Consider the following 18,682-nt stretch of genomic DNA (forward strand, 5'->3'; position numbering starts at 1 on the left):
GGAACAGGGGCATTGCCTCCAGTCCTGGGCTTTAAAACCCCACAACACTAGTAGCTCAGTGCTAGGTTATTCTGAAACCCTGCTCACAAAGACCCAGCGTTTGTTCCTGCACCTTCGTCCCCTGTTCCTGCATTCCTACCGTCAGTTTTGGACCTGACCCTCAGACTGTTTTCTGGACTACTGATTCTACGCTGCCTGCCCTGAACATGGAGCTGCATTACTACGGCTTGTCTCACCCCTTTGGGCTTTGTATTTAAACTGGTTACCTCGCCTGCTTCCTGCTACTGGGATCCAGACTTGGCTCAATGGGCTCTGCCCTGCGGTACATGACAGGTCCTAAGATGGTGGCAGCGGAGGTTGAAGCATGCATCAATGACTTTCTGTAGCTGCTGAGGGAGGAAACCCAGCCGTCCCCACCCAAACAATGTAATCTCCTGCAAGCTTCCCCCCACTGTCACCAGGTGTCAGTGAGGGACTGTTGGAAGCCGGGGGTGGGGGGAAAACAAGTGGGATGCAGTTTTATTGACCTCGGTGGCAGACTTGATGCCTTGCCGACAAAGGCTGACCTGGCCACCTTTCTGAAGGTGCTGGAGGCCACTTATAGATGTGGTTTCCAGGAACTGAACACTGAGACTTCCAAGCTGATTGGAGAAGGTACAGAAATATACCATGCACTGTATCCATGCCCTGGTTGACAAAAGTAAATTACAGGACCGTAAGATAGATGCCCTCATAACGGGACGATTATAATAATAGAAGCAGGAGAAAGAACATTAGAGTTAGGGGGCTTGCCAGAGGCCATCGGAACTTCAGATCTGCAGCACGCACTGCTGGGTATCTTTAATCAGACCATGGACAGGCCTTCAGAACAACTTATAGAAATTAAAAGGGCACATAGGCTCTTCTGCCTAAAAGTGATGATGGGAAAAGGCAGAGCGATGTGAAATGCAAGTTACTGAGATACACAGAACCTCTTTGACTGGTCAACTGTTGGAGGATCTCTTATGTGGTAGAGAAAGACTATACATCTTTTCTGCTATTCCAGGTTTGGCCTTCTCTTACTGGGCCAGAGACATTTGGACCAGGTTCCATCAGTATATATTCTCCCCATAACGCTCTCAGATCACACTGTTCATTCCAGGACAGCATTTCATTTTCTTTCACAAATGGGGGGTCAAGGGGAAACATGCTGCTTTTGATATATATGGAGGGTCCCAGCTCAAAACTCTAGCTGTGTTTCAGGAGGAACTGGGACCCTCCCTAGTATAAGAATTGAAATATGTGCAACTTTCAACCTTCTTCTGAGTCTGAGAGTAGGCATGAAATCAGTCGCTGATCTGACTCATTCTGACTGACTGACTCTATGTTCATGTCTGTACATAAGAGCCATGATGCTCTCAGCCCACTAACTGCTATATATAAACTGTTTTGGGAGCTAGAATCTCTAGAATGTGGAAACATGTTATAAACTGTTATCTAGGTGGTACAGAATTTCAACTAGATTGTTTCAAATGTGTGTGGGTATATATATATATATATATAAGATTGTTGCTCTATGTAAAGATGGCCTAGGCCAGCTCCGTGATGCCATCATGGAGGAGTGGAAAAGGACTCCAGTGGCAACCTGTGAAGCTCTGGTGAACTCCATGCCAAAGAGGGTTAAGGCAGTGCTGGAAAATAATGGTGGCCACACAAAATATTGATACTGTGGGCCCAATTTGGACATGTGTCCAAATTGGGTGTGTTACACTGATTACGGTATTTAACATTAACACATTTTGCAAAACAGCACCTAAAACATTAAAACAATTACCTTAGTATTACATGCAAGGTCACATTCAATCTGGTGACTGTGAATTAGGGTGTAGGGTACACGTGGTGTATATTAACTGGTGGTGACTGAAGATATTGAGAAGGTCCTGTGGAGAATTAGATACATATTTTTTCTTTCACTTCTAATATTGAAGAATTTACACAGTTTGATATATGTATTCACTGAAGAAATATTTACTTATTTAGTTAAGGTTAAGCATTATTGGATTTTGAGATTGTGAGCACATATGGCCCGTTTCTTTTAAACGTTACAATGGAATGGTTGTTTAGCTCCCAGGATGAAAATTGGGGCAGTGTGGATTAACTTTTTTTAGTTCCAATAAGTAAAAAAACCTGCTGTTCAAAGTGTGAGCAGTAGGCACTCTGTCAAGCAAAAGTAGGTCAAACAAAAGCAGTAGGGACTCTGGACATCGTATATTTTGGGATGAAGGTTTTATGGCTTGGACGAACATAGCAACAGACATTGACAAGTGATTTTTCCTGTTTGGTATTTTTTGTCCCCCTTCTTATTCTTTATCCCACCTTCCTTATTTTATTCTCCCTTTGATCTCTTTTCTACCCACCTCTTTGGACCCTTATTTATCCTGGTTCTCTTTCTGATGCCCTGTTTGAGTTTGACCTAATATTGCTGTTTGTAAAATGTAAAACAATTAAATGTTAATATAAAAAAGCTGTTTTATATTAGAAAATGATGTGCAGATAATGCCAAAAGAACTCCTTGTCACCATTACCACTTCTGAAAGGCCAGTGTCTGAACTGGCAGCCTTATCTGGCAAGGAACCCATTTTAAATGTTTCCATAAAGACAATATGGTGCTTAGGCCTTGAACTTTCTTTCTTCTTTTTTTTAAAGGTAGTGTCCACGTTCTACTGCCAGCCATGTCTGTGTTTTCTTCAGCACAGCAGTGACAGCCTTACAATGAATAAATAAATAAATCAATAAATCAAAGAAAAGATACATTTAAAAAACTGAAATATCTATATACAAAATACTGTTTAAAAAAAAAACCCTAAACAAACTACTACTACTACCTCAACGTGTAGAACCTCTACCTCTCACTTTAGGCCTGGAAGACCATGCCTGTGGTATAGCTAAACCAAAGTTGGGTTACTACCTGTGGATTCATTAGCTGGTAAAAGGTTAGTAGAGAGTCAGTAATACAGTAAGTGCTTTGATTTTGTGTTTTGTAGAATTACTTAATTGAATTTCTAGTGGGAGAGCATTTTAGCAGATGGAAGGCGTTCAAAGACTAGATCCTACATTATTGGACCAAACGTGGGAGGAACTGTTAAGAAGTTGGTTAAGATGGGATCAATTCTGTTGGTTATGTGTTTAGATAAAGCAATGAGATCTTGAGGAATGCTGAGTTAAGTTTTACTTGCTTAGAAGAACAATACATGTGTGTATATGGTGTGGCGCTCACCCGCTAAGGAGCCGCTGGAATATATGGGTACTTCTGCCTCACCTCTTTGATAGAGCAACAGCACACCAGCACACCTTGTAAGGTTTTGTAAAAGTTTTACTATACAAATAATGTACTGTCCAATAAATGCACGAACAGGTGAAACAATGGCAAAGGAACAGCATATAATAGGAGCACTTTGAGTATACAGATAAATCTTAACAGTTGTTACCTATCTGCATATGCAAACAATACTGAACTGACTAATGTAATTCTATCTGAAACAGCAAACTGTGAAGGCAAAGTCTCAGTCCAAACAGACCCACGTCTTAAACCTACTGGTCAGTGGTATTTAACAAGCTAGCTATAGGTGGGACCCAAGTTCTGCTTGTACGGTTGGTTTAGACACAATATCACAGTGGCCAATGGCCTCTCACAACTCTTGCAGCTTGGATTGTGGCTCCCTGTGTCGATTAGTGAAACAAGGTGGTTTCTCCTCTGCAGCCAACAGCTTTCCGGGATCCAGCAGCAGCTTGTGCCACACAGTAGCAGTAGCGATGCTTGCAGCACGTCTCTGTAGAATCCGGTCACTCAGGAAAGGGCTGGCAGGGTCTCTTTCTAGTAAAGCAGTCACTGGATCTCCTCACCAGCTCATGCAGCATTTCCTACACTGCAGAAGAATCATTCAGCAGGATACCTCAGTAGGAGAGCAGACAGTCTCAGACACTGGAATCACTGGTACTATTCAGCAGACAGTGATCATCAGCAAACACCTCAGGTTTTATCTCTCCCCGGGCAACACTTCACACTACATCCAGTCACTGGCAAATCCCTTGCCGATCTGAGCGTGCTCTCTGAGAAGGCGGAGTACAATCCTCTTTAGAACACAAAGCCTCCTGGGAATGGAAGTTCAGTGCAGCATAACTTTTACTCGTCTCTCTCTGTGATGAAACTGCCACTCCCACAAACACTTTAGTACTCAAGAGCTGAGCTAATCAAGTCTCTGTGACAACATACAGTCTTAAAGCGACACTGCTCCTAAAAGGGAAATGACAATGGCCCTGCTACAATGGCATTGTGAAGAAAGCATATAGAGAAAATAACTTACTGTGCATCATAGAAAAGCATGCACATATAGACAAACATTGCACCACAGCGCCATCTACAGCTCAAAAGATATATCAGTACATATATGCTGTTGTATTTCCAACAAATTCTACAATATATTTAATGGGAGGGAGGGAAGCATTAATAACATTAATTAACATTTATGCTATAAATAGGATGAAGTATTCTCTCTCCTGGAGGGTGCCTCTAGATTCCCTCCAGGAGTCAGGCCATTTCCACTAGTTGCAATATTTGTTTTTTTTATTGAGACTAATCCACTCAAGGCAAGATTTGTCCAAATTAGGATAAATCAGTCACTCCTTCACATCAGAATCCTACCTTTCCTTATAAAAAGCATGAAGTATTCTCTCTGGGTGCCTCTAGATTCCCTCCAGGAGTCAGACTATATCCACTAGTTGCAATATTTTTTTTTTTTTAGACTAATCCACTCAAGGCAAGGTTTATCCAAATTAGGATAAATCAGTCCTACTTTATGATCTGTACTACAATGCAGCAGCAGCAGGATGGCAGAGGGCAGGAAGCAAAACAGGTCTGGACAGAGGCTGGTTGAGAAATGCTGGACAATACATTTGGCTATTTAGACTTTGATGTGACCATTTCTATATAAATAAAAAAATATATAATTGTACTCTAAATATAACAGGAGCCCTTCCTAAGACCTGATGGTTAATTTTGACATGGAGTATTACTCTAATGAAAGATAATTCAATTTTGCCTGGTAGATTATACAGTATTTAGCTCTGAAAACTTCCCTTGACTGTGTTCTAAAAGTAATACCTAAGGTGCTTTGTGGTATAGACCTTGCTCATTAATTACATTAACATTGCAATAGTAATGCAAGGCAAGCAGAAAAACAATCTGTATAAATATTCTAAGCATATATTATGCATGCATTACAGTAACATAATGTTTAAATAGCCAGGAATTACATAATTATAATTCGTTTTTACCAAATGCTGTGTTGAGTTACCCTGTTTCCCCGAAAATAAGACCTACCCCGCAAATAAGACCCAGTACTATTTTTGTAAATTGCTAAAATATAAGACCTACCCGGAAATAAGACCTAGTTGTGACCATTCCCAGGGTCGGTGGTGACATAAGGGGGAACTTGAAGAGCCGCGGGAGAGGCAGGAGAGAACCATCGGTGCCAACAAAGCCAGCGCTAGAGAAAGCCAGGTGGCAGCGGAGGGAGTGGAGCTGCACAAACCGATGCTTCTTCTGAAGCGCTGGCTCCTGTCACTGGCGGAGTGATACTAAATGCACTCCGCCTGTGAGGAATCGATAGTGAAAGTGCGCTTCGCTCATTCTGGTTACCAAATTGCTCTTGGAAAGGTACGGCACCCCTGATGTCCCTGATCATCATATTTTTGTACATGAATACATATAGACTTTTCTTTTTTTTTCTGTATTGTGTCTTATTTTCAGGGAAACACGGTAGTTTAGTCCCCTTTCCCACTGGTCTTCTTTGAAAAACGTTGCTTTTTTATGTGGTTTTAATGCAAATTGTTTTGCAGTACTTACATTGTTAAAGAGATGTTTTCAGACCCTCTGAAAACAAATGCTAATTTTCATGAAAAATTTAAGAAATTTATATGCAAGTGATTGTTTCTGAAGCCCCAAAAAATAACCTTGTCAATGTGCTCCAAATGTCTGTTTCCCTTGATGACAACTTATCTGCCTAGCACTGGTAGGGGAAGGGAAGGATCCTTTGGAGCATTTTAGGGAGTTTTGTTACAGGACAGATCAGTGCAAGGAGACTTTTTTTAAGTGTATATTCAGGAGCCAGGGAATGCTGAAAGTAGTACCAAAATAAGCCACAGGTCAGTAGCTTCTGGCTGCCATGGCATATGTATGATGTGCCAGTATGCATTCATGGCACATCTATGATGCACAAGCAACAATTTATTCCTAGACCACAGACATTAAAGTCCATGGTAACTTCAAAACCAAAATTCCCCAAGCCCTCTCAACACATGGAGCTGCCCCTCTCCTCCCAACAGGTCCACAGGAATGGAAAACCTGGCATTAGATTTTGACTGTAGACTTCACAGGAGATCGCACCAATGGGAAGAGGTAAGTATAGAACTGTTGGGGAGAGGCACAGCTCTATGTGAAGGGGAATAGTGAGGGGGCTTATGTTTTGCAGTTTACATGTACTTTTAGGGTTTAACAAAATTAGTAAAATATTACAGTAGACAATTTGCTGAATATGTGGTCCTTTATGCTACAATACTTGCACAAGTATTCAGTTGAGCAAAGAGAGAAACCACTATTAAGTGGCAACCTATTGGATCCCCAATACAAGGGCAAAATTGCTCATCTTCTGCCACCATCTAAGAAGGGGCCCAAAATCTGGCACATTGAGGATGTGCTGCATAAAAGCTTCTTTTCTGAATTTACCATTGGTGGCATAGTCCCCTCTGCTAACCAACATGCCTCTACTGATCAAATTTCCCTAAAGGAACAGCAGCCGTGACTGCCTTTTTTCCCATCTAAAACTTGCTTAGTCGTTCTTATTTGTGGCCCATTCAAGTGGTTATGCACTGTCTTGTCGCTTGTCACTTTTTTGGCTAAACTCAGGGGCTATACTCTGACTCTGTGGTCTTAGATGCTACATTCATTTTTATTGCTACACATTTTTATTGCAAGATAAAACCTGCCTTGTCTCTCTCTAATTCAAGTGTTCAACTACTTTCCTGCCACTGGCCAATGTGAACCTAAACATACCTTAGGGCTATACTTTGAATATTTTTATAAGAATTGGGAATATAAGGATTAGTGATGCAGGGAATGTAGGGTGGTGCTGTGAAGTGTTTTTGTGCATTTTATTTTGACTTCGAGAAGCTTTTTAAACACTGGACAGTTTTTACTAACAGGGTTATTCACAAAAGGGTGAAGAGTTTGGAGAAGGCAGGAGAAGTGAACAATCATGGACACAATAGCTGATTTGGAAACCTTTTGCAATTCAGCTCACTTTCCAGTTCAGCTCTGTTGTCCCAGATTGTTCCCTTCTCCTACCTTTTTCAAATCTTTTACCCTTTTGTGAATAACCCTGTATGTGATAACTGAGGGCTTTAGCTCTTATTTTTTAGAAAGACACCTTTCTATGGCTTTTAGATCTGGTGTGGCCCTTACTTCCTCTGGTCATGGTCTCTGCTAAAACCACTTAATAAAATATTTTTTAAGCTGCAATAAAAGTTTGGGATGCTGTTGTATGTAAGTCAAGCTATTTGTAAAAGAAAAAATAATCCCACAGCCAAAATGTATTTGCCAGAGCGCACTGTTGCTGAATGTTTCCATGAAAATCACCCTGTACTGTAACACCACATACAGCTTTAAGACATGCCTTAAAACTGTAATTTAAAAAGATTTGCATTTTTTCCATGTCACCCTCAAAGCTGCATAAAAAGGAACCTCTCCCCACTGTACAGTACTTAACCACTTCTAGTGGGTTCACGTAAATACACGTCATCTGCTTAAAGTGATTATACAAGAACATAGCTGCTGCTGTAGTCCTGCTCTTGGTATCGTTTTAAATAGCAGGTGATTGCTGTTCATGTATAAGTGATCTGGTGGCTGTATAGCTGCCGGATTCTTTGTACTGAGCTGCACTGTGTGTTCCCCCTCCGCGGCTTCCCCCGGGCTCCGCTGTCCCCTGTGCGGGCCCAGGACTGGCATGGCGGGTCTCACCTCTTCAATCTGAGAGAGATCAGCAGGCTTCTAGCTGTTGATCTCTCCTCTGGTCACTTCACCCGGAAGTGATGTGTATTACATCTCTTCTGGTGTCACTGTGTACATTCTCCGGCTCTGGAAGACTCCTGATGTCTCCATAAAGAGGACCTGTCACATTATATTGGCTATTACATAGTTTCCAGGGCCATCAATCACTGTCAACATTAAACCGATGAGCAGTAAAAGCTTTTAAAGCATTGTCTATGGGCAATTTTGGGCATTGTAGTTTTTTGCAGTTTAACAGGTGCAGCAATTTTAAGGCTTGACATTTTTGGTGTCAATTTACCCGATGCAACTGTAGATAACTGCCGTACTCCTTACCGAATGCCCCTTGTGCTGAAAGGTGGGTGCTGAAGTGACTGCGAATTGCATGGCACATCATCACAAATGTCACCAGTACACCAATGGATAATGTCCAAAATAAAGCGTATTTTATTCACTTATATTGTCACATCAAAAATGCAATGTTTTGGGGCCTCACAGGGCCCCCTTTATCGGGCTTAACATTTGCCCGACTAGACCCCATATTTTATATTTGACCAAAATAATTGGATATTATATTCTGTTTCTGTGCACTAAATTTCATTTTAGTGTATTTTACCCTACAAATATTGGTTTCATAAACATTTGTGCAAATTAATTTTACAGGGCCTCTACTTTTGAGAAAATATATAATTGTTGGGTTTTCAAGCTGTTTTGTAGCCCAAAATTCAGATTTTCTCATGTGTACAAATAGTAAGAAATTGCTCTGGGTAGCAAGTGGTTAAACATACATTTGCCATTGGTACTTGGTACATGTCCTTCATAGCACTGAATTTACTAAAAGGATACCCCCCCCCCCTTAGACTTCAAAAGGATTAGACAATAGATTCAAGCTCGTCAAATTGCAAACAGGATTTACCAAACATTTTTTCTTATTTTTAATTTAGTTACTTTCTAGCAGCTGGCAAACTGCCAAGATTCTGTTTTTCATAGAAAGTAACTTTTGTGATTTCAGTGCCTCTGTTGTAAATTTGAAGATTAATTTCTACACAATGCCTAAAGCAATAGAGGTTAATGAGGGCTTGTTATTAGGTGTTTTTAATGCTTATTTAGACAGTCTAAATATTTTAATGTGCAAAGTCATAGTTTTTCAATTAAATATATTTTTATACACAGGGGGATGCTAACCGGTCTTATTCTGATGAAGAAAGAAGCTCTTTAAATATTGAAGAGTCTGATAAATATCATGAAATTCAGGCTGGGTCTGGTAAGAATCTTGCAATCTTACATACAGGTTGAGAGTCTGTTTCTACAAATATTTGCTTGATAAACAGATCAGTAAAAAAACAATGTCTAATATGAAAACTAAGCTTAGAATGTATGCCTTCTTATCTTAACATTATGTCATAAACCACCAATAATTTTAATTTGTAAAAAGCATTTTTTCATCTTGGTACTTATCTGGCTGAAAAGCTTCCTGGCCAGAGAAGCCATCCTCTTCTTCCCAGATGCTCCCACAAGGTATGTATCAACAAAATGGTTAAAACTCTTTCACCATGGTGCAGTTGATACACATCAATCCTTGTCCTTGTAACAGCAGGGCAATAAACGATAAGAGATGTTGTCAATGGGACGGGAAGACACAAATAGTATTCATGACCTAATGGACATCCTAACCCTGCCAAAATGTACTGAAGAAGAAGTGTTTTGTTTAATTGGTGTCCCAGCTGGAAAGATTTACCATCACCTTCTGACACAAAATAATATCTCTCAAATGGGGTAAAATGTTAGAAATATGTTTGTAGTATGTATATAGACCTAAGATACTGTCCACTGTAACTACTCATGGGACTACTTATGGAACTGCTTCATAAATTCTATTTTATAATTTTTTTTGCATTTCATATTAATACTGGTGTGTGAACACATTTTGTTTCTAACGTGTACTTAGATCCAAAGCTTTGTACAGCTCCAGTGACACCAAATGGACATCTGGAAAGCACCCCTATAATAAGTCAACAGATCACTGGTGGAGTCATGAATACGTCTAAAAATTCTCTACAAAGGGATCAAGTACTGGTAGCTCTGGACTGCAGGAAAAGCAGTGTAATGTCTCTCGGTCGTATGACCTATGATCAGAGGTCACAGGTAAGGAGAATATCCTATTTTCATCTTTTAATCCAGCAGATTTTGCATTCTAATAAACAAGGAATATAGTTAACAATAGTACTGATTAATGGAACAATTACTTAAGAAGTATATGACTCAATGTGGTTATATACAGCCAAGTAAATATATCTGCCATTTTTATAAGTGTATCTAAAGCCCAAACTGTTTGGCTCTTTGTGTTGTCACTGGGAAGATTCACCCTTTATTTTTCTCTCCTTGCAGGAGAAATGCATATCCTGATGAATATGTCTGCACTAAGCATATCTATAAACCTGGCTTATCATTAGCTAATTAAACAATTTTTATGGGCAGAGATTTACCAGTATGCTGAAAGATTCACATATTTAGAGCTAGCTTTCAAACTTATGTCATATATACCAACCATTTATGACATTAAATGCTCTAATTCTCAATCCATCGTTCTAAGTACTATATATCTTTAATTAGACACATTCACTAATATACATTGTAGTTAACATAAATAAAAGTGGTTCAGGATTCAGGATATATCTATAGATATAGATATATAGATATAGAGACTGTGTCCATGGTAGAACTGTGGGCTGCAGAGCAACGGCAGTGTAAGTTTTCATGCTAGTGTGTCTGCATATTAGCCCTTTTTAGACATGTGCGATTCGTTTCATTCCGAATGAAAATGTAAACAAATTTTTGGAAATTCAGACACTCAGATGCATAGGAAATTCCAAATGAATAAAAATAATGAAGATAAACTTTTTCCGAATTTTTCGATAATGAAATTTGGATGCATCCTACTTTTTTTCTGAATGTCATTCAGCAAAGTGTCATAAAAAAAAGACAAAGCACAGAAACAATTTTAAAAAAAGTGTGAAACCCCGTTTTTTTTATTGTTTTTTTTTTTAAATAATAGACCTTTTTTATGGTGTTGTTTGTTAAATTACAATATGATTGTTTATTTGGTGAATGAGTAGGGGTAACAATTACCCCTTACTCATTCATGAGAGGGGCTGCATCTGGGTGCCCCTTTTATGAAAGAGGGCACCCAGATCCCTATTAAGCTCCCCTGCCCACAGACCAGGGCATGTGGCCTGGTATGATGCGGGGGGGGCGCACACTCGCCTCCCCTTTCCTGCTCTGTCAGGCTTCTGTTTGGATCAAGTGTCTGGTATGAGATTTCAGGGGGACTCCATGCTTTTATTTATTTTTTTTGTTTCTGTGGACTGTCAAAAGTTAAAAAGAAAAATGTCACTTTTTTTTCTAATGTCACTTTGCTGCAATGAAAATTTGTTAGCAAATATAATTTAACTCATCCGAAATTAACAAAAATTTCAGATTTGGACGAATCGGAATAACAAAAGGAAGAGACTTTCGGACCCGAATCCCTAAAATGAAATAACGCAAAATCCAAAATGAAATACATTTTTTGTCGGAGCATGTCTAGTGCTTTTTTGTTTGTCCTTACACACGTTGATTATTTTTGATATATTGTAATATATTTTTAATGCTTTTTCCATGCTTTATGCATTTTTGGTTTTAGCCAATGCAAGCAATATCTGCTGTGACATCACCAAGCATCTAAATGGAGCATGTGTTCCACATTGGTTTACTTTCTTTCTTTTTTCTTTGTTTGCGTGCGTATGAAAACTTAAAAAAAAAATAAATAAAAAGGTTTCTAGAAAAAAACAGAAATGAATGGAGTGATTTGAAAGTACTAAATGATGACTATGGAATGAAATACAGAAAAAGCAGTACAGATTTTTTTTTTTAAATGGGTCAGAAAGGCAGTAAACTGCTGCTATGAAATATGACATACTTTCCTGGGAAGATTCAATCTTCAAGCTTAAGTGACAAATTGACAGGCAGCATACTTGAAATGACCAAAACTTTTTTTTTCAATTTTCCGGAGTCACTTGTTGGCTTATATTTATTGGGGACTCTATTGGCATGATCTATCTGCCACAGTTTCTGACTCCATTTCCACCCACCTTGATGGTATGGAGGTTCCCACTCATTCTCTTACATTTTCAATACTATAAAAAATGTAGAAATAAAACTTTAAGGGGGAGTATTATCCCTTTGCAATCACTGCAACATATATACAGACCTGAATATTCAACTCCAGCAGTCTCCCTAATGAATTCCAGAAGATATTAGTGAAGTTGCAAGGTGGGTTATCTCTACACTATCTAACAAAAATGACAATGTTAGTTTAGGTTTGAATGCTTTGATTGCATGCAACAACTAAATCACAATGCAGTTTTTGAATTAGAGACCCATATACTACATCATACTATACCATTTGCAAAAATTCACTTTCAATGCTATATTTAGGTAAGCAATTAATAAGCATTGGAGAAGTATTATTAGAAAGTAGGTGCTTTAAATTTGTTTCTGAATAAAAGAAGGTACTTATGGGTATCGTGACTCATGTTACTCACCCATATACCAGCACTGGGCCAATTAGTACTCTCGCAGTGGAGTCCATAGTCCTGTGTGAGCTTTGACTCTGGCAGCTTACAAAGTGTTCTGATTTCACTACCTGGAGTGGTGTGAGGGTGAGAGGAAGGTAAGTATAGATGTCTGTAAAGGTCTGAATTAAACCTGTTGGTTGAGATACTGCAAAACATTAGGTCCTCTGCAGATAATATAAATTATTTAAATAGTTTTCTTTAGACATCTATGTAATTTTGCTTATCCTTTTTGTAGTGCCTGACGTTGATGCTGTGTCCAGTATCTATTGAGAAAAAATAATGTAAAAAAAAAAAAGGATGAGTACAGATATTTTCCAGTTTGCAGGAAATCTCTTTAACTGGGTTATTCACAAAAGGGGGAAGAGTCTGGAGAAGGCAGGAGAAATGAACAATCTAGGCCAAAATAGCTGATTTGGAAACATTCTCCAATTCAGCTAACTTTCCAATTCAGCTATATTGTCCAAGATTGTTCACTTCTCCTGCCTTCTCCAAACTATTCACCCTTTTGTAAATAACCCTATAAGTGATTGACTTGTAAACTATGCAGCCAGCTTCATCACCTGACATACAGTTAGCCATTCATAGCCGTTGGAGGATTCAGCTTTACAGAGTTACTGTACACATTTCTTTCATGAGAATTTTTTTTTTTTTAGTTGATGAGCGGTACAATGTAAAATAACAAACTTTTCACATAGGATACAGAGGATATCTCATTTGTGTTTACAGAATGCTAAAAATATGATAGCACAATAAAATCACAAAATAAAGGCTTGAGGGAGAGCATGTAAGAGGGTATTTAGGGGAGAGGAAGGGTTAGAGAAAGGAAGGTTATGCATATATTTACCATACACTTAATCGAGGAGGAGGGAGGATTTTTGACTATACACTGAAATATGAATTGAATTTCAGACTGGGCTAGTGTAATGAGCGGTGTGCCTCAGGGTTCTGTGCTGGGTCCCATATTGTTCAACTTATTTATTAATGACATCGGGGAGGGTGTTAACAGCGATATTTCCGTGTTTGCGGATGACACCAAAATAGGGAGGGTAATAGACACGGACTTAGACACCATAACATTACAGGAGGACCTGGATAAAATAGGGGAGTGGGCATTAATGTGGCAGATGAGGTTTAATGTCGATAAATGCAAAGTGATGCACTTTGGAATTAAAAATAAACAAATGGGTTATACAATTATGGGTATGCCGCTGGGGAAGTCAGAAATGGAGAAGGATTTGGGGGTCATTGTAGACCACAAACTGAAAGGTAGTTTGCAGTGCCAGGCTGCTGTAAACAAAGCTAGCAGGGTCTTGTCCTGTATTAAAAAGGGGATGTATTGCAGGGACAAGTCTATAATTTTGCCACTTTATAGATCATTGGTTCGACCTCATCTGGAGTACGCGGTCCAGTTCTGGTCACCAGTACTAAGAAAAGATGTCCTTGAGTTGGAAAAAGTCCAGCGAAGGGCAACCAAACTAATTAGGGGTATGGAGGACCAGAGCTACGAGACGAGGCTACTAAATTTAAACATGTTCACATTAGAGGTGAGGAGATTAAGGGGGGATATGATTTCCATGTACAAAATGTTTAATGGTGGTAGCAACATTAGCGATAAACTGTTTAAAATTAACTCCGTTACAAAAACTAGAGGCCATCACCTAAAATTGATGGAAAAAAAATTCCAGCACAAGGGGCGAAGGGGGTTCTTCACAGTAAGATCAGTTAGGGTCTGGAACTCACTGCCACAGGCGGTGATTTCAGCAAATAATGTGGAATTGTTCAAGAAACTTTTGGACGATTTCTTAAGGGACCGTAATATACAGGGGTACGGGTACTCCTAGAATGAGATCCTAATAGGTTGGACTTGATGGACTAATGTCTTTATTCAACCTCAAATACTATGTAACTATGTAACTATGTAACTACTTGATATATGTGATGATATTACCTAATATAAATCTCGGCTTTTAACAAGATTTTGTGTTTAATGTTTCTTTCTAAGGTATCTATAGCTTTATGTTTTACAGGTAGGTTCACGGCCACCTCACTGGAACAGAAGTGGAGCTTGGGGCAGCCGCAGATCAAGCTGGAACAGCTTGGGTCGTCGCACAAGTATTAGGCCAAGACCATGTACAGCTGAGCATGAGTCTTTACTCTCTAGAGCAGAGTTCCACAGAGACAGAAGTCATTCCAGGAGAGCATCCAGCCTGAAACACAGGAGAGCAATGTCGCTGGACAATAAGGGCTCTACAGACATTCCAGAACATTCTGGACTTCATACAAGCCATAGGACACCCAGCAAAGGGACTAATTCAGTTGGAGAATATCAAGATTCCAGTGTAAAAACTCCCCAGATCATGAAGGATGTTTTCCCCAAGATGAACAACCGTAAGGATAAGGATGAAGAAGAAGAGGAAATTGATTATGTGAGTAAGCAGCTTATATCATAATCTTTAACACAAGACTATGCAGATGTGCCATCCTAATGCTTGCATATTAGTAGCACTGTATGTGAGGAAGCTATGGCTTAGTCATGACACACTTCTACTTTCTACTGGAGCCGAACTGAACAGCACCGTTATTTACCCATGTCAACTTCAGTGGCCACACAGCTAATGATTGTGCTGTCTGGAAGTTGGCTGTTTTGCGATATGTAATGGAGATAACAGCTTCTGCACCCAATCCCACAGGCCTCATAGATTGTTCTTATTGCTGTGTTTGAGTACCGAGGGAGAATACAATTCTTTAAGTGTGAAAATTGTGGATTCATTAGCAACTCTACATTTTGTATGTCCCTCTATATATCATTATGTGTGTGTGTGTGTGTGTGTGTCTGTGTGTGTGTGTTTAGGAAAGTAATTTAATAAACACTAAAGTCAGTGCATGAAACTGAGTCAAGTATTGAAAAAAAGATTATACTGTATGTGTCCATTGTTAACTCTTTTGTATACCAGTTTAACGATCATGCCCTTTAACTTCTTAATGTTAATTAATAGGTAAGTAAGTTGTTCACTCAAATTAATTAAAGGTAATTAAGTTGTGATGAAAATTTTAAACACACACTTGAAATATAACAAAATATAATTTTAACTAATCTGTTCCAGGTAAATTAAATGACCATTGATATACTGCCAACATTTATATTCCAGGGGAATAATATGACAGACACTTCATGATCAAAACATGAGTGTCATTTGCAATTAGTTTTCAGTAAAGGACTAAAATATTGTGAGCAAAGCATCATTATAATGGATTGTCCATAATCAGCTTGATATTACTCTTTTCGGGAACATTGTCAGCTATTTACAGGACAGGAACTGATGACAGCAGAAAGTAATGGTGTTTTTGATACTGAAGTAATTTCTACAGAAGAGTAAACACTCTGACATGCACAAAGAGTTTACCAAAAAGACAATGACACATTGCAGAATTGCGACAGCAGATGACAGCCCCATTTACATACAAACAAGTCACTTGTAAATTCTGCAAAAGAAAGTTAAAGTGCTGATCTACAAGACCTTAATATATTACTGATTCTCCACAGAGTTTATGTTTCCGAATCAGAAAAATGATTGAGGTTTACCGACCGGATTGGTGTGCATTACGTGAAGACTGGTCAATATTCCTTTTCTCTCCTCAGAACAGGTAATACAAATGGTACAGTAAGTGGATGCAATGCATTTCTAACCATAGACAAAAATACACCTTTTGCACCCTAAGCCACACTTTATTTGCTAGGCCACATCAGGTACTAGTGTGTAAAATAACTAGCTGCCTTTTACTTCCTTCATTGACTTCAGTGGTAAACCTCTGAACAGAAGTTTGTTACTGCTCCCCCCCAAATACTCTCACAGAGCTTTAGTAAAACATTCACTCTTTGGAAGCCATTCACTCTTCCAGCAATTTCTACTTCCTCCCATCCACCGGTGCAGACCAATGAGTGCTTGCTATTTATGAGGGGAATTCAAAATCATACAAAATCATACACTGTAATGAAAAATTAATAAGAGAACCATGATACTATAGTTGAGTCTGTAATGGCTACAGCAGTTGGAGAATTGTGACAGCTCACCATTAAGCTGGCCATTCACATAATAATTATCAGGCAAGCTCAACCACTTTCAATCAGCTCTCAATGTCTGAGTAGATCAAGATAGCCTACCATCAACACTTCAGTTAATTTCACATTGATGATAGAAACTGCTGATGATAGACTGAGCAACAGTTACGATAAAAGGCTGCTTGAAAGTGGGCAGAAATTGTGGCAAAAATGTCAACAAACATAGATTTCAAGAACTCTGTGATAAAGCCAAAGCTATTTGAAGGTCAAGGGGTTAATAAGTAATGTGGGCAGAGTTGTGAGCATATTGGGCCTGAATTACTAAACTGCAAAATACAATTTTTTGAATGTATTTGAATTTGAAAAAATCACTCCAACCTTTTTCCTCTGCCAATATTGACTGTGGATAAACATGTTCCCATGCACACGGGGTTGTATACACATACTTCCATGTGTTGAAATGGCAAAAAGTGCACAAATTCAAGTGATAACAGGAAGAAGAATGTTCCTAGTGGGTGACTGCTGACTTTTGTATTGACCATGGTAAACCGAGGTACCCTGCGTTACCTACAATATAAAGCAAAATAACATAAAACTGAAAATAAATTGGGGCATCGATAACCAAAGCATAAACATTATTGGATGTAAAGGTTTCAAGAAAAACCAAATGACATGTGTCCCTGCTATATAGACCATCTTGTTCAGTTTGTACTAAATCAAATACAACACCCAAAACACAAAGAGAGTTACACTTATTTTGAGTATAATTTTACATGAAAAATTATTTTAATAGTGCACATTTGTTTAAAAAAAACAGGCAAAACTTGCCAAGGATCCAGTCTAAACTATTCTTAAAGTACTATAAAAGGCTCCATTTTACATTTTAGCATTATACAACATCATTTACTTTCAGTAGGTGCCTCAATTTCTATTTTAAACAACCATTTTAACTGAAATGTATTGCTGAATCACGTGCAAAATCCATGTGTGCACTTAATGTACAAGGAACTATTTTTGCACATACAAAAAATCTTATACATTTTTGCAGTATTTAAATATTTCCCATCTTAGAGTGATCATCCTAACATGTCAAATCCTCTGTAATGACTCTAAAGTTGAGGACACATAGTTACATAGTATTTGAGGTTTAACAAAGGCACAGGTCCATTGAGTTCAACCTTTATGTGTAAGTGTGTGTGTAGTGCGTGCATGTGTGTATATGAGTGGCTGTGTGGTCTTTAAAGCGGAACTATAGCCTGTTATTGAAACATTGTTGGCAGGAAGGCTTTTCTTGCAAGAGACTGTCATGAGAAGTCACTATTGCATTTGCACCAGAATTATGAAGCCTAAGAAATGCCAAATTCCAGACCTCTATCGACTCCTGCACCAAATTCAAGTAGTTCTTTTTTGCTCCATATTTCTTTGTGGAACTGTGCTTGCGTCATATTTATTAAACAATTCCTGAGTTTAGTAATAAGAAAAGTGATGCAAAGTAAGACCAATTTCTTTTTGGCTGTCGCCGGTTCATATTGTATAATTCTGTTGCAGTATGTAACACATACCTCAGGTGAGACATTCCTTGAAACCGAGGATCCAAGTTAAATTTGTCTCAGACACATATGACACATTTTGTACAAAGATTGGAAACACTGTTGTTATTATTATACATATATATCGCAGTGCTGTACAGAGAACACTGAGCCAGTCACGTCAGTCTATGTACAGAGGAGCTTACACTCTAATGTCCCCTCCCCCACAGTCACATCAGTCCTGTAAAGAGGAGCTTACACCCTAAAGTCCCCCCACAATCACACACCATTATGCATTATGCATGTATATAGCTCTGACATATACCGCAGCGCTGTACAGAGAACCCTGAGCAAATCATGTCAGTCAAGCTTGGAGCGGTGGAAGCAAAAAAAAAAA

At 38.8% G+C, this 18,682-nt stretch overlaps 1 protein-coding gene across 1 annotated transcript in view; it reads left to right on the plus strand.

Moving 5' to 3' along the window:
• The window catches only part of CACNA1I (calcium voltage-gated channel subunit alpha1 I), a 191,161-nt gene that overhangs the window by 34,599 nt on the left and 137,880 nt on the right, over positions 1-18,682 (plus strand). The window contains exons 6-9 of the mRNA XM_018567416.1: positions 9,254-9,344; positions 10,029-10,225; positions 14,724-15,122; positions 16,241-16,341. Of these exons, the coding sequence (XP_018422918.1) occupies positions 9,254-9,344; positions 10,029-10,225; positions 14,724-15,122; positions 16,241-16,341 (788 nt within the window). The remainder of the gene's footprint in view (positions 1-9,253; positions 9,345-10,028; positions 10,226-14,723; positions 15,123-16,240; positions 16,342-18,682) is intronic.

Source organism: Nanorana parkeri, unplaced genomic scaffold (assembly GCF_000935625.1).
Source record: "Nanorana parkeri isolate BGI_ZX_2015 unplaced genomic scaffold, ASM93562v1 scaffold1045, whole genome shotgun sequence".
Lineage (NCBI taxonomy): Eukaryota > Metazoa > Chordata > Amphibia > Anura > Dicroglossidae > Nanorana > Nanorana parkeri.